The sequence below is a fragment of the Ostrea edulis genome, chromosome 1 (assembly GCF_947568905.1).
Source record: "Ostrea edulis chromosome 1, xbOstEdul1.1, whole genome shotgun sequence".
Lineage (NCBI taxonomy): Eukaryota > Metazoa > Mollusca > Bivalvia > Ostreida > Ostreidae > Ostrea > Ostrea edulis.
Window position 1 is genome coordinate 90,328,511 of NC_079164.1, and position 23,595 is coordinate 90,352,105.

General features: G+C 36.2%; 2 protein-coding genes and 1 non-coding gene across 5 annotated transcripts; 2 read left to right on the forward strand and 1 right to left on the reverse strand.

Moving 5' to 3' along the window:
• The first annotated feature begins 254 nt into the window (after positions 1-254).
• LOC125675075 (uncharacterized) lies at positions 255-10,373 on the forward strand. 2 transcript variants are annotated; one of them, XM_056165528.1, is made up of 14 exons: positions 255-381; positions 1,456-1,624; positions 1,914-2,094; positions 2,392-2,517; positions 3,450-3,860; positions 3,980-4,286; positions 5,408-5,603; positions 5,707-5,910; positions 6,265-6,427; positions 6,691-7,008; positions 7,195-7,284; positions 7,513-7,681; positions 8,223-8,348; positions 8,556-10,373. In XM_056165528.1, the coding sequence occupies exons 10-14, from the start codon at positions 7,000-7,002 to the stop codon at positions 9,131-9,133; spliced, it is 972 nt and encodes a 323-aa protein (XP_056021503.1). In that variant the 5' UTR covers positions 255-381; positions 1,456-1,624; positions 1,914-2,094; positions 2,392-2,517; positions 3,450-3,860; positions 3,980-4,286; positions 5,408-5,603; positions 5,707-5,910; positions 6,265-6,427; positions 6,691-6,999; the 3' UTR covers positions 9,134-10,373. The 2 variants fall into 2 exon arrangements, with proteins under 2 accessions (XP_056021503.1, XP_056021506.1); XM_056165531.1 differs by lacking the exons at positions 255-381; positions 1,456-1,624; positions 1,914-2,094; ... (3 more) ...; positions 5,408-5,603; positions 5,707-5,910 and having other exon boundaries at positions 5,946-6,427.
• A 6,809-nt stretch (positions 10,374-17,182) lies between these two features.
• Positions 17,183-17,254, reverse strand: Trnav-cac (transfer RNA valine (anticodon CAC)). Its single transcript has one exon. It is a non-coding gene; the product is annotated as a tRNA-Val (tRNA).
• A 3,037-nt stretch (positions 17,255-20,291) lies between these two features.
• Positions 20,292-22,418, forward strand: LOC125675147 (uncharacterized). Of its 2 annotated transcripts, XR_007370360.2 has the most exons (4): positions 20,292-20,377; positions 20,453-20,519; positions 20,637-20,742; positions 21,747-22,418. XR_007370360.2 is itself a non-coding variant. In XM_048912662.2 (3 exons), the coding sequence occupies exons 1-3, from the start codon at positions 20,483-20,485 to the stop codon at positions 21,922-21,924; spliced, it is 321 nt and encodes a 106-aa protein (XP_048768619.1). In that variant the 5' UTR covers positions 20,301-20,482; the 3' UTR covers positions 21,925-22,418. The 2 variants fall into 2 exon arrangements, 1 of the variants encoding a protein (XP_048768619.1); XM_048912662.2 differs by having other exon boundaries at positions 20,301-20,519.
• Positions 22,419-23,595: the final 1,177 nt, after the last annotated feature.

Consider the following 23,595-nt stretch of genomic DNA (forward strand, 5'->3'; position numbering starts at 1 on the left):
TGTAACTTCATAAAACACCTAATGAGAATGTTACATCGGTAGAGTGAATGTTAAAAAAAATACTTCAGATATAAACGTTATGTAATATTTGTTCGGATTAGAAATATTTTGTTCTGCCAAACAAAGAAAACAAAAAGACCAGTCTGCATATTGTATATATGTAATACTTTTTTTCCCCGTGATCTGGATCGCGGCCGCGGGGTTTTCTGAAAGTGTGCACGGGCAACACACGTGTTTCCGTTTCAACGAAAACAACACAACAAACGCTTGTAATGTATTTTACAACTTGAAAACGACCTGATGTCAGATGAAGAAGTCTGAAGATGCCCTGGATATCCTGTTGCAGGATGACCCAAACGAACATGCATTCAGTATAAACATGTAAGTTGATGTAGCCACATAGACCGACTAGGAAAAAAGAACGTTCGTGGTTATGTCATATCTGCGTGTTATGAAAAATTCACGATTAATATATTGACCACAATTGTTTATTGAGATCTGAACATACTGACATCAATTAATCTGTCCTGCCCCGGCATTAATCAGTCTGATTTACCCCCCCCCCCCTTTTGGTATCTCCTCACCTGACTCGCGAGTGCAAGAAGAGGGTGGATTTAGTGTACGATGAGAAAAGGGTGGGATGGTTTTAATCAGACTTGGCATTCATGACCATTGGTGCGGAGGCTATTATCCAAGATTTTTCTATGTTTATAAAAAAAACACTTATCTTTCTATGAAAAGAAAACACAAGCTGTTAGGAAAGCATATATTACATTATTCTATTATCGTAATAATAGAATTTATAACCGTAATTTGAGTTTTTCCTTCATATTGTAACAGAAATAAAAACAAAATGTGTGTTTGGGACAAAAGGTGGGGGGAGGGGGGGTATCATCAATCAAAATCTGGTTATGACAGACTATTGAAAAATCATTTAATTATATGATCCATAAATGCTGGTGTGTTATGAGCTGATGGGCATGTGCCCACTTCTTGCCTAGATTTTCTCTAATTTCGACTAAATCCACACCCCATGAGAGTACCATGCCAGGGGATTTAGAACCAATTCAATTCTTCTTTAAATCTGGGGCCATTCAATTTCCCTCAGAGGCACAATATTTTCGCTAGACATTGTACATGTTTAACCTGAATTTCTTCAGTATTTGCCCCCATGTATATGTTGGGCATAATGCTAACACCTCCATGATGCATTTTTTTTTTTCAATACGCACTCTGCTACACTCGCGATGTATAATGAAATATTCCATTCATTTGATTTTTAACACATGTATGTAATCCCTTACCAAATAGCACTTCAAATATAGGACATCTCTGTCTTTAAATAAATATGACCAGTACTTTCGTGCGAAAATGTCCCTTACTATCATAAAGTTTATATTCTGCTTTAAAACACAAACCAATAATTCTTAATTGTATTTTTTCATCTTTAAAAAGGTTATTGATATCCCAATCTTTAGTGGGAAGCTTCCAGGTATCTTCCGCTAGTGACAGTCTACTGGCAAATCCAGACATGCATTGGAAGTATAATGATGTGGAGGACACAGGGACACCTGTTCCAAGAACTGTGGCATTTCATTCGGAGTGATAACCTGGCATTCAGTTGGTATGACTCTTTGAGGTTGAATATAAGGTTAAATCCGTATACATTTGGTTAATATTCAAATGAATCCAGGTAATACATTCACAAATGGAATCATGGCATTATGGTACACTGATATGCGTGTACCATTTTACTGTTTATCGTTGCATTACTAGATATAACATACATAAAAAAGAGACAAAACACGGAAAATCATTATTCTGTTTCTAATTATAAGGTATGATAAGTGTTTTAAATGCTGACAAATAAGGTATGATGGCCAATACTGATTTTATTCACAATTTTCTTTCAGATATGGGACCTGATTATTCAGAGAATTGCAGATTTTATAAAGCTGTTTTTGACAGAAGATTTGGTTTTCGTCATCTGTGTTGCCACCAACCATTATGTTGCGATGCTCATATCTAGGGGGAAGGATTGTCATATGCTTCCCAAGGAAGTTCACAGCTTTTCACTGAAGAGGAACTGTACAGGTATTACTAGTTTGAAAGTACCGATATTGTAACAGTGATTTCCAGTTTAAAACGAATAATAAAATGTATTTTAATAAGATTACCTTTACCAAAATTAATCTGGCTGTGCATCTAACACATTTATTAAATGTGTATTACAATTACCCCAAATATAAATTTAAAAGTAATTGAAGGCATAATGTTCAGAGGGCTTTGATTATAGAAAACATTTACAGAGCTAACTGAGTATTCAAAAGCTCTAAGAATACATCAGTATTTGGGCCTAAGTATAAAAAATCTTCTTCTTTTTTCCTTCAGATTTTTGGGCAATATCTTATACATGTCTGCTGAGAAGTTCCAGTCGATAGACAGATATTGGTCAACGCATGCCTCTATCGGAACAAACCAGCATCAAGAAATATGTCTAGAAATATGTTTTAAGAGGTTGAATATAAGAACATTTTTGTTAAATGTAATGCAAGTAGATTTAAATTTAGTGATTGAAAGTAAGTACTTGAACATTCGTATACAATGAACTTAGGGATGAAAAGCGGGCATTACTTTCTCATAGCTTTTGATATCATAATGGTGTTGTTGCTTAGCAACTAAATATATTTGAATATAAAAAATAGATCATTTTATATTTTAACAAAAAAGATCTTTCTTTTAATGTTGCAATATTTATACTATTTAGTGGAACATAATGGCAAATTATCATATTATTAGAAAATGATGAATATGTATATGAAGTACAAAATTTCCATTTTATGACCTTTGACCTTAATTCTCTTCATTATATTTTTAGTTAAAAACCTTTTAAAATGATTAAGATCTAGTCAAAGATTATATTTTTAAAATAATGCGACATTTACTAATCATCATGCAATGTAATTATTTTAAATTGTGTTGAATGGATGTAGAAAGGCAAATTATGGTCAAAATTACACCATGAGTGTTGTTACTTAGCAACCAAAAATATTTGTTTGTCAATAAAATTGATTAATTTGATTGTAATGTTTTTATAGTATTTTAAAAGACACATCAGCTCATACATTTAGAATTTCCTATTTTTGACTCGAATCTAGTGAGAGGGGTCGTGATATATATATTCCAGAGAAAAAAGATTGCAAAAATGTGCACTTAAATGACCTTTGACCCCGTAGAACTCTTTGGGGTCATGGGATAACATGACAAACTTTATTAAAAAAATGTTCCCTGTCCAATTCGTAACAAAATTATATATCACATGCCTACCAAAAATCGTGATACATGCAGATGTAACTCGATTTAAAAATATTGTCATTTAGTCTTTGAAAACCTCTAAAATGTACCGGTAGAGAAAGGGTTAAAGTAAATACTATTTAATGATTTTGTAGGAAATTTCGTATTGTCCTTTACCTGGGAGCCAGGAATTATTTTGAAGCCAGGTCGAATCAGAGGCATCAGTGTGTGTTACATCAAGGTTTGATGCACTCAACAGTTTTCTTAATATTTCGGGAATAAATCCCATTAAAAGTTTGCAAGGAGATTTATCATCAGCGAGTGAAAGAACACAAAAGAGATATATAGAGAAAACCAAGCAATGTCTAGAGCAAATTTTTTCCACTATCTGTCCCGGTGATGAAAATTTCTTAAGGGTAGCTGTGCTTGGTGAAAGTGTAGAGAAAGATGATGACCTGACTCTGGACAGTTTAGTAGAGATCTATAGAAGTGCAGAGACGTGGACTCTACAACGCTAGATTTTATCCATCATAGTGAATCAACACAGTTTTGAAAGTGTTCAAAAGGTAAAATAAGATATTTATGAATATGAGCAATATTTTTATGTTTCCAAAACATTTATGAATTGTATAAATAATACATGTTAGTGTATTGTATGTTTCACTCATCTCTCTTACATTTACAGCTTCTACCAGATGTTACCCGGTACAAATATAGCCATGCCAAAAAGCACTGTGAATATCTAGGCGTGGGAGAGCCTGTCCAAACTTGCAAGCTAAGCCGGGAAAAATTCAAAACAGATCAGCTAGACCATTTCATTGACTTCATTACAAGCAAACATATCATCAAAGATCAGCCTTTTGGAGAAAAGACCTTAAGATTAACAACTGGTGAAATTATCAAAATACCAAGTGTAATTCGAAGTCTTGCTCCATCAAACATAATTTCGCAGTACCTGGCACTGTGCAAGGAAGATATTGTAATCCCCTTGGGTGAGTGCTTATATACATACTATGAACTTGACTGGTCACTGTATTTTGTATTCAAAACAAAATGTCAGAGAAATGATAATTGAGGGTCATATGTATAAAAGGATGTACTATAATTTCCTTAAGGTGGCTCACCCTTATGTGACTTATTAATATTAATGGTTCAAAGTAGAAAAACTGTATCAATTTCCAAATATTTTAATTTAATGAATAGCCAAAGGGAATATATTGGTTGTTGCCTTTTTAAGGATGTTAGACACACATAAACAGAAGTATATGTTAACATCTGAAAACCACACTTTTTCATTAAACACCATAATAAAGTTACATAAAACTTCTTGAAATAACAAAATTTAGTTATCAGTAAATGTTTATACAGAATAGAGCCCAAATGAATTTACAGAATGGACTTTCTTTAGTCTGTAATGGTGAATTCGTAGTATTGCCACCCCCGCTTTATTGCCCAAATTGATCGTGCAAAAGTTGGCAATATATCGAAGTAGCAGTTTAGACAACTGATTGTTAATATGAACTTTTTCAGTATCAGATACTTTACCTTTTTAGCTCAAGTGAGCTTTTCTGATCGCCTGTTGTCCATCGTCTGTCTGTTTGTCCGTCTGTAAACTTTTCACATTTTCGACTTCTTATTCAGAACTACTGGGCCAATTTCAACCAAACTTGGCCAAAAGCATCCTTAGGTGAAAGGCTTTCAAGTTTGTTTAAACAAAGGGCCATGCCCCCTTCAAGGGGGAGATAATCACAAAAATGCAAAAATAGGGTGGATCATTAAAAATCTTCTTCTGAGGAACCACTGAGCCAGAAGAGCTGAAATTTATATGAAAGCTTTCTGACATAGTGCATATTCAGGTTTGTTAAAATCATGGCCCACGGGGGTAGGATGGGCCCTCAACAGGGGATCAAAGTTTTACATACAAATATGTAGGGAAACTCTTTAGATATGGGCCAAGGTGACTCAGGTGAGCGATGTGGCCCATAGGCGTCTTGTTTATTATATCCAGTGAATAGATTATCCCAAAACATATATTTTTATCATGCTTTATGTTTGTTAAGATTTTGCAAAAACCAATGACATCAATTGAGGGTGGAGCATTTTTATTTCAAAGGTACAAGCACTATGTTTAAACTCCTTGATGAATGTGCTGCATTACTAAGGAGAGGTGTAGAAGGGCTTGACAACTATGTAACAGAGGGATGCAGAAGTTTTATGGAGCTGATCAAATCAGTCTTCCTGGCATAAGTAAAAGACCTTTAAGAGAAGGCCTACACCATGCCAAGCAATATTTGAAATCACAGTACAAGGTGAAATTACAATAATGATAACTGATGAATACAATTTAGACTATTTTAAAATCCAACACTTATAATGACCTTGAGTTATGAACAAGAGACTTCTCTGTTATAGATGCACATAGCCAAGGAAAGCCTGATTCCAGACCAATGCATTTCACATGCACTCAGTGTTCAAGGTCAGAGCTTTACAGAGGCCTGCCATCATGGACACAGTAGCATTTGCCAAGACTGTGAGAAGATGGATATGACCCTGAAACAAATACAAAGACTTGCTGAAGAACAAATCTGGAAAAATAAAGAAGCAACCATGTTTGTGGTATGTACATTTTTTTGACAACTTCATGTGGGAGATTTAAAGCACTGTATGGAGTGATTTTGGCAACAACAAAAAGAAAACATTCTATCATCATACAAATTAAGCTGGATATTTTATGCATTACAGCAGAATTGTTCAGCATTTCTGATTAAGAAAATACACATCATAATTTGAGGGTTTTTTCCATGCCTAGCTCATATTTCCTGGTTAAAATGTTACCTAGTCATCATCATATGAAAATGAAATGTTAATGTGACTTCTCCATTTTGTTCCATACTGCAAGAAGATCTATTTTTTTTTTTTTTTTTTGCTACATCTAAATTGTGTAAAATTATTTGTCAATCATCATTAAAGGTTGATGAAGCTGTCAGTGCCATACATAAGTGGAAGGCTCATATTCTGAGATCCAAAAATCAAGAGAGAGCTAGAACCTGTATTATTGATAAAATGACAGAGGGTGGTGTTTTGGTCACATGTGACTGGGCAATGAAATTCCTACCGAGGAAATACAGAGAAGGTATGCGCCTATTGCGTTTCATTTATTCACAGTTGACAAATGATCATTTGTGTAATACTAATATTTCTAGTAAATCACAAAATTTATGGGCCAGCATTTTAATAATGTGCAGATTTATGTCCAAATGGTGGCCCCAGATAGGTGAGAATGTGGCCATAAAGGTTTTCCTCAAGGACAGTTAGTGAACAAGAGGTCTAATTAAAGAAAATTAGTACCCACCACACTGTTTCACAGCCTAAAAATTCTATAATTTACATTTCTAGGTCAAATAGACTGGTTTGCAAAGCGGGGCATAAACTGGAACGTTTAGGTATCCTTGTGGAAGCAAGCTGCAACTTTTTCTTCTGCCACACATGTACACATCTTTGATTCACAAACTCCACAGGATGCTGCAGTCACCGCCAACATATTAGTGGATGTTGCCAGAGATCTCTTGAAATGCAGACCATGTTTAAAACACATCCATTTCTGTTCAGATAATGCAGGGTGTTACAAAAGTTCAGTGACCATAGCACTGCTAAATAAGGAGTTGTCTGAAAACATTGTGTCCTACAACTTTTCAAAAACACAGAATGGGAAAGGTACTTCCACTCATTTGTAAATAAGTTATATGACAGCAAGTAGATACCATAATTATCTTTCATTTTAGCTTAAATGATAATGTGGACCTTATTTTTTGTGAAATGTCCTTAATGAAATAAATCATATCAACATGGTATACAGTGATCCAGTCATTTTTCTATCATTTGCTGCTTTGTATCTTACAGGCCCTGGATAGGCGTGCTGCCAACATTAAGGGCATCATTAGGAGATACATCAACGAAGGCCATGTTACAACTGCAATGCAGATGAAACAGGTATTACAAAATACCAAAAAAATATGGATGAGGGAATATTATGTACATTATTGTATTATGGGTTTTTGAAATCTTATATGTCTGATGTCAGTTAAATTATTCTGAATCTGATTTAAATATCCAGATATTCATATACACTGTACCTGTAATTTGAATTAGATATTTTCATAATCGGGTGTACATAATAGACATGTACGTTTTATATTAGAATACATGTATGCATTTCAGCCTGTTGATAGAGAAAAGAAGGTGAATTTAAAAGTCAAGGTTTTGACATCTGTGAACATGATTGATGTCCAGCCATCAAAAGTATCAATTCCTGGAATATCTTCACTCCATAACTTCCAATTTTCCAGTGAAGGCCTCACAGTCTGGAAAGCATATTCCATCGGAAAAGGTACCAAATATTAAGTAGACATATTTACACATGTATGGATAAAATATTTGTTTAGCACCATTTTGATATGTGTAAATTATATTCTGTTTGACCCTTTTTGATATGTATAGTGTTACACGTTATGCATATCAAAATTTTGTCCCAGAGTTATTTTGTAAAAGAATCCATGATTGATATGTAGCAATAATGATCTACCTTAACTAAAACATATTAAGGAAAATAATAATAACTGTTGGAATCGAACTTGATTTTGATGGTTATGCTAATACTTGTTTTTTATACCCCCGAGATCGAAGATCAAGGGGTACATGTATATTGTTTTTGTCCTGTCTGTCATTCCGTCATTCTGTCTTAAACTTTAACCTTGCTAATAACTTTTGAACAGTCAAAGTGCTAGAACTTTGATGTTTCACATGAGTATTCCTTGTGAAAAGATTTTTCTACTGGTACTAAGATATTTGTCCTTGTGACCTTGGCCATCTTTGGAATTGGCCATTATCGGGCGCATTTGTGTTTCACGAACTCATCTTGTCTAACATAGGAAAACTGATACCTTGGAGTCAGATTGGGCATGTCAACAAAACCATAGAAATTCCAGCTGTTTCAAACTGGAGCATTGACCAAGACGTGTGTCAACAACAGGATTTGATTATTGAAAACGATGAGGGTATTTTGATTTTGATTTCAAAACAACATACATTTCATTATGTACATCTTGGATCTTCAAACATTGCACAAATATAAATATTTGTAATTGAATTCCCTATAAGATATAATTAAGATAAATTTGAATGAGGTCTTCAGTAAATATTATTTTGTTGCTGGTTGTTCATTTGTGTTTTATGTGTACCATATTTTTTTTTTCATATTTCAGACTCTGAGCAAGACTTGTCAGCAAATCTTAGAGTAAATCAGTGTCCCAAAAACAGCTGCATGCGTATGTTTTCATGCCAGAGCACAGTTGATGCCCACATTTTGCTAGGAAAATGTGATAGTGAGAAACTTGTTTTATCTGACAGAGCTAAAAGAGTGTATGCTAATAAACTGGAGGATCTGTACCCTAAGCGGGAATATATTATCCCAGTACCTGATCCAGAGAATGAACAAGCAGAAACTACCAGTCTGAGTATGATAACAACAGGATGGGCCATTAAGGAAACAAAATGTAGAGTGAACTTCACACAAAGGCAAAAGGACTTCATAAAGCAAAAATTTGACTTTGGGAAAATAACAGGAAATAAGATTGATCCTTATGTTGCTGCAAAGGACATGAGAGAATGTGGTCTATTTTGTCGGAAAGAATTCTTATCGGGACAGCAGATTGAGTCATATTTTAGTCGTCTCTGTGCCTTTGATAAGAAGATTAGCTCTGATGACTACGTATGTGCAAAATTAGAGAATGAGAAAGATTGTGTGCGCTCATCATTTGAGAAGGTTCTGTCTGTCTTGTAATATAGGTATATTTTTCATCTAGATGTGATGAAATATCCATCAGATTTTCTTTTTAAAAATTGACTTTCCCAGCATACCAAATAACTTCAAGATGACCATGATTGATATAATGTTAGGGCGTACCTTCTTATGATATTGAAGTATAATTCACATACCAATGTTTAAATTATATATATGTTAATCATATTTATCTGAGAAACTAACATGATGAAAGTCTAGACCTACAAGGTAAAAATTTTTAAGTTCAATGATATAACACATGGTATTGGCACATAGACAGTCATCAGAGCTAATGTTATACTGCAATGGGATGAGGTGTGTGTGTGTGTGTGTGTGTGTGTGTGTGTGTGTGTGTGTTCTTTATTGCCCTGTAAATCAATAACAAGAGGCCCACAGGCCTTATCAGTCACTTGAGTAGGGCTATGAAATCTAGAAAAGCTTTCCTGTTCTAAATATGATACCTAAATTCTAATATTCAGCAACAGTGCGTATAAAACTAGATGAGTTCTTAAAACTTAAATGCCCTTGGAAGTGCTTATACTGATGAAAGGCTTTACATAATTTGATTTATGTAACATTAACATGATATGATTAATTTCGACCAGTCCTATAGAATCACAAGCTAGGGATGCGAAATTCACAATTTGATACATCCTTTTCTGCTTTTCCTATATATGCATTTAGTTTTCATACTGTATCAGCACATTTAATAATAATTTTGGCTCCACCCTGGAACCAAATCCCTTACTCCCTGAAACGATGAAATTTACAATTTTGGTCCATAATTGAATTTCAATATCACACTTGATTCCAGTGGCAAGGTGAAAGACAATTTTCATGATAATTTGAGAGAAAGAGTGGAATGTTCAAACATGCATTTTCTAAATATGGTAACTATATTTCAAAGAATATTGATACAGCTTTTTAGATATATGATACAATTTGTACGACATGTACAGAGTAAATTTGAATCAAATACTTTGGTAAAAAAAAAAATGCATTGATTTCATTATCTGTTACCATGACTGCAATTACATTTGTTTTATCAGGGTGCATGCACTGGGTATATGTTAAATGTGACTTACATGTACTTGAAAATATTGTGAAACTCAGATTTGCTATATTTTATTACTTTGTTGCCATAGCAACCATGTGGTCACTGATAGGAAGTATCTATCAGTATCAATTTGTCTTGTTGATTATAACTAAACCTGTCAATAAAAGCAGTTTTGTTTTTGTCTTTAAAAATGACTTATTCTGAATGTATATAGTGAAATTGGAAAGAAATAGCAATTTTTGTTTCCATGGCAACCAAAATCAATTTTTATATCAAATTGCTTAAACTTTAAAAGTTGTTTAGTCAGTTAACAATATTATTTACTTTAAATACAAAGAAAATTGTATTTTAGCTTGCATTGAAATATCCACCTCTACTGTCATATTATCACGAAATGCATCATTTTGTTTCCATGGAAACACAGCTCAGAAGATAGATTCCCAAATATGTCTCATTGCAATATGATAGAACTAGGTCCAATGCTTGTTGAACAAGCATTCATATATTTCAAGCTGAATGCAAGAATTTGTATTCATCATTCAAATTTGCCTCTAAACTAGCTTTTTTCAAATGTATCAAATACACCTCTTTCCCAGGCGGTGAGAATACTTCATGAAAATATTCAAACCATTAACTAAATATCCAACTAAATAGTCAAATCCAATATATTATTATTTTGCAATAATTTTTTATGCACCCCAACAGCTAAATCCAGCACATCTGAATTAAAATTGTCAATTTTCATGGAAAAATTGACCCTATTGTGACCTGAACGATATGCACGTGTTATCATGGCAACGGAGTTGCTTGGCAACCAAATTATGATGGATTTATATTACTGGTGTAAAAATAAGTCGCTGTACCAAATTTGAAAAAAATCGGTGACACTGCGTGCCGGACCCCCTATATAAATGTTTAAGTGGCTACAGAAAATGGCTCTTAATCTGCTTTAAACTAATAATGTACAAAAATAATACATGAACATCGGGTCATACAGCTTTAATTCTACAGTTGTAAAGCACCTATATTTACGAGTCGATTAAACTTAAATCAAATAACGTACAATATTGACATGAAATCACCCATTCTGATTTCAGCATTACCTGCGCAAGCGCTGATTGTATTTAGTGGGATTACATTATTCCTTGATTTCATCGAACACACGATCATTTTCAAAATTTCTATTTCATTATCGAGGACAAACACGTGAATTAAGGTAACTCCATACTCGCAGTTTTATCTGATACAAGTTTAAAATGTGTATTTATTTCCATTCATTAGAGTTAAAACTAACAAATTATCAAATAGAATACATAGGTCATCACACTTTCTAAGATGTGAGACATGCATAAACAGAATCATATATCACCATCAGAAAATTGCAATTTTCCTTAAACAGCGGTATTAAAGTTCCATACAAACTGGTTATAACGATATAGTAGCATTCATAACAATTTCATGAAACTGTATCTTCACAAAAAGATATAAAATTTCTGTAAAAACTAAAGGAAATTATCGCATAATGGACTTGATAAAGAAATCAATAGAAACAGAGTTATTGCCCTTGGATTCAATATTTTGAAACGTATAATTGATTATTCATCTATAACTTACACTTTGGAAATATTTTATTTTTAACACGATTTTTTACAATAGCTATAGGAAAAGACAAAATTTATGTTCCTATCATGCATAAATCTAAATAAATCATTGATTTTGCAAAATCTGATGACATCACAGGAGGGTGGAATTACTTTAAGTATGAAGTCTGCTGTATTTTATAGTTTCATTCATACTGTATCGACTTTAACGGGGGAAAATGTCTGCAAGTAAGTATCAATTTATTAAGTAAGCAAGATTATGATTATCATATATCGTATTCGACTTTGAGGCAATTCTTTCTCATCCACACAGGTACAATAAAACCACTGAATCACAATACTGTGCAGGTTTTAAAGAAGTAAACAACATGTGTATTAAATCAGGTTATAAAATTACTACTGTGTGACATAGTACTAACTATGATAAATCTATGCTATGATGAATATTTGTAAATACATTTCCAAATGATAATCGATGAGAACATACCTTAAGAGGATTTGGGCATAATTTTTGTAAAAGTAATGAATAAATATTTAGTGACCATGCTCTAGTTGTAATAAGTGTAAGACTGTTATGAATAATCTAATGCTCAAATATTCCGCATATTAAATTTACACCTGTGAATACAGTATGTAGTCCCGGATTTATGGGTCAATATTGCAACAACACATGTCCCGAGGGAAGCTTTGGTCTGGGATGTTTTGGTATTTGCATGTGTAAGAACGAGACAGAGTATTGTCATCACGTGTGTGGGTGTATTGTTAAACCTCTTGATAGCGATAACAAATCTACTGAGACGAAGGAGACCACTACTACCCGTGTGTGATCACCACTGAAACAATCAAATCATCCCCGACGAAAAAAATCAGGAAAATTGAATACCAAAAACATCCTCTCAAATAGAGGTTAGTATGCTGTGAAGCATGAAAAAGATATTGATGTTTCAAGATTTATCTATCTTTTATAATTTAGTACATGGATATATACAAGTACTTAGTACAATTACACCCCTCTCCATCTCTGCAAAATACAATGATTTTCCCTATATATTTGTATGTAAAAATTGTTCCCCTATTGTTGCCTCATCTTACCCCCGGGATCATGATTTTTAAAAAAAATGCACTATGTGAGGAAGTTGTCATGTTAATTTCAACTTTCTTAAACCCAGTAGTTTTTGAGAAGAATATTTTTAAAGATTTTCAATATATATTTGTATTATATGCACTATGTCAGGAAGCTTTCATATAAATTTTCACTTTCCTGGCCCGGTAGTTTTTGAGAAGATTTTTAAAGATTTATCTTATATATTTGTATGTAAAATTTTGGTCCCCTATTGTGGCCCAGTGGTTTTTGAGAAGATTTTTAAATGACCCCACCTTATTTTTGTGATTATCTCCCCATTTGAAAGGTGAAGATAACGAACAGTGATCAATCTCACAACTCCTACAAGCAATAAAAAATAGATAAATAGATAGTTGGGCAAACTCGGACCCCTGGACACACCAGAGGTGGTACCAGTTGCCTAGGATGAGTAAGCGCTCCCTGTCGACCGGTCACACCCGCCGTAAGCCATATATCCTGATCAGGTAAACGGAGTTATCTGCAGTCACAATCAGTGTCCCAAGAACGGCCCAACAATCGGTATTTACATCACTATGTGTATGTACTGGTGGCTATACGGTTTGGATGTTAAGACTCGGGAACTTTGTCAACATTGAAATAAATGTTTTCCATGATTTCACTATCAGGTGATTCAAGAGGGTCACATGTGACATCACTATACCACGTGACTACCTAACTAATTAGCGAGAGTTTTTGCAATCAGGGCTTACATTGAAATCTGTATTGTGACTAATTTTCGCATTATTGAGGCGAACTATTAGAATTCATAAGAAAGACAAAATGCATATAATTTTGTATACTGTGGAAACATGCGATGTGTCCTTTAATCTTGAATAAATCTAAATAATAAATATTTATGAAATTACCTTTTCTAAGCAAAAATCACCCTCATGCGTTTACACTTTTGTTCGGTTTTTTTATTCGTGTGTTAGCAGTGTGTATGGAATTTCAGGCCTAGGATCAAGATATATTTCATTTTTAAAAATTAACGATTTCATTTTCTCCTTATTAGCTCATCCAGTAAAATATATCCTTGTTCCCAAGAGTGGGTCCATCAAATCTGATTTTCAGTATTCGAAATCAAATAAGACAGGCACGTGATGAAAACACCGAAGTAAATGGGTGGGTCACGTAATGTTTTCATTACTCTTCCATAAACGAATAAAATAAGAATCTCAGTAGCACTGCATTTATAGAATTCTGTATTCGATTGTACATACGACAAATTTTTGATATCTCGAAGGATAATCCGAGGGACACCAACCGATCTGTAGGAGCCTGTATCCCTTATAGACTCCACAGAGTGACACCTTTTTATACTGGGCAACGTGTCAGCCAGTATTGTTTCGTTATTGTGTATATTCATGAAGGAACATATATCGAGCGACAAGTATCCTCGGGGGCAGACTGTCCACCAGCAGAGATAAAAACTCGATGGTTAAATGCAAGGTGAAGATAACGAACACTGATCCATCTCATATCTCCTATAAGCAAAACAAAATAGATAGTTGGGCAAACACGGACCCCTGGACACACCAGAGGTGGGATCAGGTGTCTAGGAGGAGTAAGCATCCGCTGTTGACCGGTCACATCCGCCATGAGCCCTATATCCTGATCAGGTAAACGGAGTTATCCGCAGTATTGAATAATGGAATATTGAAAAGTGATGGAGAAGCTGAAATCATCCCGTTTGGCATACAGTTGAGTTGTCAGTTTGCCGTTAATGTCTACTTTCAATAAAATATCGAAGTATGAAGCAGAAGTGGACGACTCTGTGGTGTCCTTTATTTTGAGCTCACAGAGATATATTAAATCGACATATGAATGAAAGCTATTATTGTTAATAGACAAAACGTCATTGATATATCTAAATGTCGAATTGAAGGCCACAGCGAGAGATTTTTTCTTCTCGCGTAAAAGTTTTTGAATAAATTCTGCTTCATATGAATATAGAAACAGGTCAGCTAACAAAGGAGCACAATTCGTGCCCATGGGAATTCCAACAGACTCTTGGAAGACCTGATCACCAAAGACCACGAAGATATTGTCAATGAGGAACTCTAGCATATTTTTTATTTCAACTTCAGAGTACTTGTGTGTGGAATCAGAGTGGTGTTTAACAAAGTAAGTTTTTGAATGACTGATTACTAGATATGAATATTTCCGTTTTCCGTTTTTGTTGAAGAAGCAACTGTCTATGATGTCAAAAAGTCTAGTCTTTATATATACCAACGTTCTCGCCACTGTATATTGTTTCCGAAAAGATTTCGCGAAGATGTCGGACAGTAACACGATTTTTTTCGACACTCCCGGAAATTAGATACTGGCTGGTATTGATCGACGTGCGGTAAGAAAATGGAGAGTGGGTGGGTAACTGTAAACACGATTTAGTCCCCTGGACTGCACGGGAGCCATCGAGATGCTGAACCTGGTGCGCCGATGATATGAAATTATACCATTAGGAAGACAACTGCGAAAGTAAAGGATTCAAGTCGCACAAAAAGCTGGTATTATTGATGAAGTCCTCTGTTGGATATATACTGTTGCAAAGGGAAGAAATTTTGAAGAACATGGATATTCTGGTGGTTTGGTGCATGATTAGACAAATATACAGGGGGTCTGGTGCTAAGTATGAAGGAGGACACCATAATCTGAGAGGATGGGTAGACACAGGGGAGGAAAATGTGCTTGCAACTATTTTAAAAACAAACTCATGTTTTACAAATTCTTTTCATTGAGCACACAGAGATCCGATTTCCTGTAAGCCATATTGCAACCACAGGAATTGATGCCTCTGAGCTCGTATAAATTTTGTTGAAGTTGTGTGACTGGGGATTCCGTGTGAACTTTACTTTTCTGTGTGGAAAGCAAGGATAGAGATGTCAACACTCGCCCAATATCTCATTGGTGGAATTTAGAAATAAAGATAATGGAGATACAAGCAATTCCGGTCATGTGAAGCTCATTCAAACTTTTATCTCAAACTCAATGTCAAAGTTGTTCTGAGGGTTAATTTGACAGATAAATTAGTGAATTGCGGCAGAGGAATAGCAAAATGTTTTACACAGGAAACAGTAGCTGGGGTTTTTTGTGAGTCAATGGCAGCAACAGTTAACATAGAGAAACATCTCTTCACTGTCTACGATCTGTTATATGCGACATTGCTTCTAGAAAGCAAATTCCACTAAAGCTTGCACATGCTTTCACAGTCCATAAGGCACAGGAAATGACGTTACGGCATGTTGAATTGGATTATAGAAAGATGAAGTTTCCAGGGTTTTTGAGCACGTTTTCATACTCAAACTCCGTATTCTAAATCGTCCTCATACTCAAACGTTAAGTTTATAAAACTTTTATGAAATCATTCTCAGCTGGAGAATATGCCAAGAGTTCTCAAGTATATTTCGGTGCTTGCTCAGTTGTACACAAAACAAACACGACCGAACTTGAATATGAGTACGGATAAAGTTGTATAACCTCCAGGTCCTGACAATTCGGAGTTGCCATTGGAAGGGTAGTGTCTGTCGATGGGTTGTGTGTGTTTAAAAGTGAAAAATGTCATTTGATAAAGCAAGCAGACAGTGTAAGGTGTATTTTATTCCTCCAAGAGTAAACCACTTTTCCCTGTTCCAGGGTGTTGTAAGCAAGAATGTCCTGACATTTCTAACACAAAAGTGATTATTCAAATGAATTAAGTTCAGAATCGTCTGATTCAGACTCATGCAAGTCATGAAGAAGGAGATGATTGATTGATTGTATCTTGTTTAATGTCTCTCTCGAGAAATTTTTACTCATATGGAGACATCACCAAGACCGTTGGAGGGCTTCAAATTTAAACCCTTACTTGGCGGTTTCGGCCATTGAGCAGTGTGGATTCTTTAGCTTACAACTACTATGACACGGCGCATCTTTTATTAAGGTCATCTACCTGTTCTAACGACTTAGAACCTCGGCCTTCCACATGCGGGGCGAACGCTTTAACTTCTAGGCCACCGCGGCAGTAACAAGATTGATTGTATCTTGCTTAACGTCTCTCTCGAGAACTTTTCACTCATATGCAGATTTCACCAAGACCGGCGAAGGGCTTCAAATTTGGGCCTTTGCTCGGCACTTACGGCCTTTGCGCAGTGGGGGTTCTTTAGCATGCCACACCTACTGCGAAACGGGACATCCGTTTTTAAGGTCATCTCCGAGGACCCGTGACATTCACACCTGATGCCGAGCGTTTGGCGATGGAACTATCGCTACCTGTTTTAACGACTTAGATCTGTCGCGGCAGGGATTCGAACCCCGGACTCCCGCATGTGAGGCGAACACTCTAACCTCTAGGCCACCGCGGCTGGTTTTAGTAACAAGACGATGATTGATTGATGTTTTCCGCCACACTCCAAAATCTTGCAGATATCTGGTGGCGCCCAGTTTTTATTGATGGAAGAGAGAACCCGTTACAGTGTACCTGGGAAGAGAGCACCGACCTTCCGAAAGTAAAGTGGGAAACTTTCTCACTTACCGGCACGAGCAGGATTGGAACCCGCGCCGACAGAGGTGAGAGGCCGTGTGATTTTGAGCGCGATGCTCTAACCACTCGGCCCTCAACAAGACGATGAAGAAATATTGCAGCTTATATAATGGATACAAGTGGCACACATTCTCCATTGGTTGAAATATCTCGCTTACCTATTCATTTTTGTATACTGTTTAACATTCCACTCGGGAGAATTTTTCACTCATGCAAGGTGAAGATAACGAACAGTGATCAATCTCATAACTCCTATAAGGAATACAAAATAGATAGTTGGGCAAACACGGACCCATGGACACACCAGATGTGGGATCAGGTACCTAGGAGGGGTAAGCATACCCTGTTGACCGGTCACACCCGCCGTGAGCCCTATATCTTGATCACGTAAACGGAGTTATCCGCAGCCAAGAACGACTTAACAATTGCTATGAAACACGTCAGACAGCATTTGACCCAATGCGAGGTTGTATTGACGAACTAGATCGTTATAACGACCATCGAATTTGCGAAATGCTGACTTCAATCGAGACTGTTGAAATCCCTGTACCGTCAACTTGTTTACCTCGATTTAAAAACTGACTATACGAAGAACAAGCTCTTGCATATTGAATCAGTTGAGATATATAAACACTATATGCAGGTGATAATGGAATATTGCTACATAAATATGGGAAGTTGACGATGGAGAAGCTGAAATCATCCCGTTTGTCATACAGTTTAGTTGTCAGTTTGCCGTTAATGTCTACTTTCAATAAAATATTTAAATATGAAGCAGAAGTGGACGTCTCTGTGGTGTCCTTTATTTCGAGCTCACAGGGATATATCAAATCGACATATGAATGAAAGCTATTATTTTTAATAGACAAAACGTCATCGATATATCTAAATATATCTAAATGTCGAATTGAAGGCCACAGCGAAATTTTTTTCTTCTCGCGTAGAAGTTTTTGAATAAATGGAGACATCACCAATGCCGGTGAAGGGCTGTAAAATTTAACCCTACGTTCGGCGCTTACGGCCTTTGAGCAGAGAAGGAACTTGTGTGCTGACACGGGGTATCGGTTTTCCTGGTCTCATCCGTAGTACCGCCCCTTTAGTCGCCTCGTACAACAAGCAAGGAGTACTGAGGATCTATTCTAACCCGGATGGATCCCCAAGGCTGCCATATCAATAAAGATTTAGCATCTCTCATTGATGTGCCGTGAGGATCCGGGTCAGTATAGGTCCTCGGTACTTCTTCCTTATCGTAAGAGGTGACTAAATGGGGTGGTTCATCGCATGAGACCGAAAACACCGAGGTCCGATGACACACCAGGTGTGACACGATAAAGATATCTCCCTGCTCAATGGTCATTAGCGCCGAGCATGGGCCGAAATTCTGCAGCCCTTCACCGGAAATGGTGCTGTCCCAAAATGAGTGAAAATTTCTTGAGATGGACGTTAAACAATATACAATCAATCAATTTATCTCATTGAATATTATTGGGTGTTATAAAACCCACAAACACAAAATTGAAGATCTTCAGAACCTACTAACACACAGTAATGTCACGGTTGACTTGAGTAAATGTTTGTGGAATATGATGGTCTAGGAATTGAAGAAACTTCTGTGAATCTGTAGGGGTTAGTGGCTTCTCAAATTTCCAGAAGGCAGCGATACAGTTCAGAGGACCAGATTCCTTTAATATTCCAAAAGGTAAGATGTGGTAGAATTGACAAATCCAGCAGACTCTTCGCTGCATACGGTATCGCGATAGAGCTGAGAAAAGGGGAAATCCAGAAAAGTACTCAAAAGAATACAGATATAATATCCCAGAAGACAATTATTGCAAGTCCTTTAATGCAGGACGAGCAAACATCAAATCACTGCAGGATGATCCATCGGTTCATTGAAAAACATAAGAAATTGTCAAAAGAAATTTGTACAAGCAGAACAGCAGAGAAAATGGTAAACTAAATAGTTAATGAAATACCACATTTGGAGGAAATGGGTTTTACAGAAAAGAAAATTATGGAAACGACAAAAGACTTTTTCTCTGATTGAATTCAAAACCAAATGTACGTCGACCCATTGGGATCCGGGTTAGAATAGGTCCTCAGTACCCCTTGCTTGTCGTAAGAGGCGACAGAATGGGGGCAGTCCTTCGAATGAGACCGCAATAATCGAGGTCCCGTGTCACAGCAGGTGTGGCACGATAAAGATCCTTACCTGCTCAAATGCCGTAAGCGCCGAACATAGGGCTAAATATTCCAGCCCTTCAGCAGCAGTGGTGACGTCCCCATTTAAGTGAACTATTCTCGAGAGCGACGTAAATATTCTGACTAATTTGACAGAAGACTGATTGATTGAGGTTTAACGTCGTTTTGACAATATTTCAGCCTTCACATCTGTTGAACGGCGGTTAACGAAGTGAAACATGTTCGGTATTGAAGAGTTTTCGAGTTTCCCAATGAGTCTACTCTTTCCCGATAAATCAGAAAAACGATCGTTTACATGCCAGGGAGGTGGTGATCTTAGATTTGGGACAGACTTTAACGTCCCATCTGAAAGACATTAAAGTTAAAAATATATAAACAAGTTAAAGATAAATATTTCATTGGTTAGCATATTATTATTTGATCATAGGAAAGTTGGTTTATACCCTTAAAGATATTTCTAAAACTCCAGTTGTAAACAACGTAACATTAAATATTATTTTACAAGTTTAGTGTTACTAAATGTATATATGAGCACCAGTATCCATATCCTCATTTTACGGAGGGAAACTTTTCTGGAAATTAATCAAAGTTCCGTCCTGATTCTGGATTCATGTTGATCAGTCACAACTTTATAATTTCCTTATTTCTTTTTTATTATTCTCTGCTATAAAAATTGGTGAACAATTTCTTTCCAGACTTCACAATGTACATCTAGGCATAAATCCAATTTCAAATACAAAATGTAAGTTACTTCATAAAAAAGGTTAAGTTTACTTTCTTTCATATTTTGATGGAAGGTTTCTTTTCTTAATATTAGGAGCAAAACTTCTACAGCCAACTGTGAAATATGACCAACTGTTCCGAAAGCTTAAACACTTTCATCGGTAAGTAGAATTTTTCAGATATTTTCCATATTCTCTGCAGTCATCCTGTCAACTATAACTGTTACAGAATTTATTTTTTTTGTCATTTGAAGATTAAAATATGTAAACACTTTTCAGAGTCGCAAAATGCTGTACAAAATTGTGGAATATTGTCAACTGTATTCGTCGTAGGCGTTGTATTTGCAGGGGCTTTCTTTGGACTGCTGATTGGTATTTTCTTTGGGTAACAGTCATTTTCACATTCTATGATAACAGTTTACTATTGATTCATTGATTGAATATTGTTTAACGACCCTCCGAGAATATTTCACTCTTATGGAGACGTCACCACTGCCGGTGAAGGGCTGCAATATTTCGGGCTATGCTCAGTGGTTATGGCTTTTGAGCAGGCAGGAATTTTTATTTTCCCACACTTGCTGTGACACGGGACCTCGGGTTTTGCGGTCTCATTCGAAGGACTGCCCCCATTTTGTCGCTTTCTACGACAAGCAAGGGGTACTGAGGACCTATTCTAACCCGGATTCCCACGGTATCAGTTTACTATTAATATATGTATATGATTTCATCTTAAAAAATAATGTGTGTACAAATGTTTTGTCTGACCGAAGTGTCTTATGCAAGGTGAAGATAACGAACAGTGATCAATCTCATAACTCCTACAAGCAATACAAAATAGATAGTTGGGCAAACACGGACCTCTGGACACACCAGAGGTGGGATCAGGTGCCTAGGAGGAGTAAGCATCCCCTGTTGACCGGTCACACCCGCCGTGAGCCCCATATCCTGATCAGGTAAACGGAGTTATCCGCAGTCAAAATCAGTGTGCCAAGAACGGCTTAACAATCGGTATGAAACACGTCAGACAGCATTTGACCCAATGCGAGGTTGTATTGACGAACTAGATCGTTATAACGACCATAGAACGTTCAGTATAGGAATTCCTGGCAGGTTTGCCTTTACGTTATCTCGTTCAATATCCCTGTTTGGCATGATTGATGTCGCCCAGTATTGAAGTCCTGAGGTGCCTTATCTAGCAGAATGTCAAGATATTGTTTGTATCTCTAGTGGTTTAAACTGTACATGTATTCATAGTATGGTGTACTCGTAAATAGGCTAAATTATTATCAACGCGAAAATATCATGAGTGTTGATTCACATGTAATGCGACACTGCTGGTGTCTAGTAATTTCAAACTGTCTTACTTAGATATACATGTACTATTTTTAGTAGGAAATGTCATTCTAATACCGAAAGAATCCAATCGGCAAACGGACAGAACACCAACACATATGAGGAGGAAATGCAATTCCGGTATCACAATTACCAGCACATGAATAGGCGGTGCTCACAAACATCTGAAAATAGCATGGACAATATCGACATGTATGAATCTATAGGAGATTGAAATTCTTCCCAAGGATACCACAGCAGAAATGGTTAAAGACACCCTATCGTTTAATACGAAGCTATGAGAATCTAACCGTGGGAAACATTGTTATTTTGATCAATGTCATTGAACACATGCTACATTTATACTTTCCTTGCTTAGGTGTGTACAGATTTTATGTATCGATCTTATCTTCCTTGCTTAGGTGTGTACAGATTTTATGTATCGATCTTATCTTCCTTGCTTAGGTGTGTACAGATTTTATGTAACGATCTTATCTTTCCTTGATTACGTGTGTACAGATTTTGTGGCCTTAAATTCAACATTTAGATATATCGACGACGTTTTATATATTAACCATAATAACCTTCATTCATATTTCGATTCGATAGATGTATATCCCTGTGAACTCCAAATAAAGGACACCACAAAGTCGTACACTTCTGCTTCATACTTAGATATTTTATTGAAAGTAGATACTAACTGCAAATTAACTACCCAACTTTATGACAAACGGGATAATTTCAGCTTTTCCTTCGTCACCTCCCATATTTATGTAGCAATATTCCGTTATCACCTGCATATGGTCTTTATATCTCTCAACTGATACGCAAGAACTTGTTCTGTGTATGGTCAGTTTTTAAATCAAGGCAGGCTACTGACAAACAAGTTCATTGTGCAGGGGTTTCAACAGTCTCGTTTATAGTCAGCATTTCGCAAATTCTATGGTCGTTATAACGATCTAGTTTACCAATACAACCATCATTGGGTACAATGCTGTTTGACGTGTTACAACCCGTTGTTAGAGCGTTCTTGATACATTGATTTGGACTACGGATAAATCCCGTTTCCCTGATCAAAGTATAGGGCTCGTGGCGGATGTGACCGGTCGACAGGAGATGCTTACTCCTCTGGTGTGTCCAATTCACTATTTTGTATTGCTTATAGGAGTTCTGAGATTGACCACTGTTCGTTATCTTCAACTTCCATTTAACAATGTTATCTTCTTTCATGAGTTGTGTAGCCTCCGTAACCGAGCGGTTAGAGCATCGCCCTCAAAATCACACGGCCTCTCACCTCTCGTAGGCGCGCCTCTCTCCGGGTTCGAATCCCGCTCGCGCCGGTAAATGAGAAAGTTTCCCCACTTTACTTTCGGAACATAGTGTCTGGGTTCTCTCTTCCAACAATTAAAACTGGGTGCCATAATATAACTGAAAAATTGTTGAGTGTGGCGAAAAACTGCAAAACAAACAATCGATCAATTGATTAGTTGTGTATAGATCTTATTTAACATTCTCATCTTTCCTTGATTAGTTGGGTAACGATATAATTGGTAATTTTATGTCCCTTGATTATTGTGTAAAGATCGTATTTATCAATATTCTCTCCCCTGATTAGATGTGTACATATCTTCTTTAACAATCTCCTCTCCCCTGATTAGGTGTGTACATATCTTATTTAACAATTTTCTTTCCCCTGATTAGGTGTGTATATATCTTATTTAACAATCTCCTCTCCCCTGATTAAGTGTGTACATATCTTATTTAACAATCTCCTCTCCCCTGATTAGGTGTGTATATATCTTATTTAACAATCTTCTTTCCCCTGATTGGGTGTGTACATATCTTATTTAACAATCTTATAACACCTGATTAGGTGTGTACATATATTATTTAACAATCTTATCTC

Bases quoted from the DNA above. Each gene is read 5' to 3' on its own strand.
- LOC125675075 (XM_056165528.1), top strand. The intron at 7,682-8,222 runs GTACCAAATATT...TGTCTAACATAG, and splicing joins AGCATATTCCATCGGAAAAG to GAAAACTGATACCTTGGAGT. The intron at 8,349-8,555 runs GTATTTTGATTT...TTCATATTTCAG, and splicing joins GATTATTGAAAACGATGAGG to ACTCTGAGCAAGACTTGTCA.
- LOC125675147 (XM_048912662.2), top strand. From the start codon at position 20,483: ATGACCAACTGTTCCGAAAGCTTAAACACTTTCATCG. The intron at 20,520-20,636 runs GTAAGTAGAATT...AACACTTTTCAG, and splicing joins AAGCTTAAACACTTTCATCG to AGTCGCAAAATGCTGTACAA. The intron at 20,743-21,746 runs GTAACAGTCATT...TACTATTTTTAG, and splicing joins CTGATTGGTATTTTCTTTGG to TAGGAAATGTCATTCTAATA.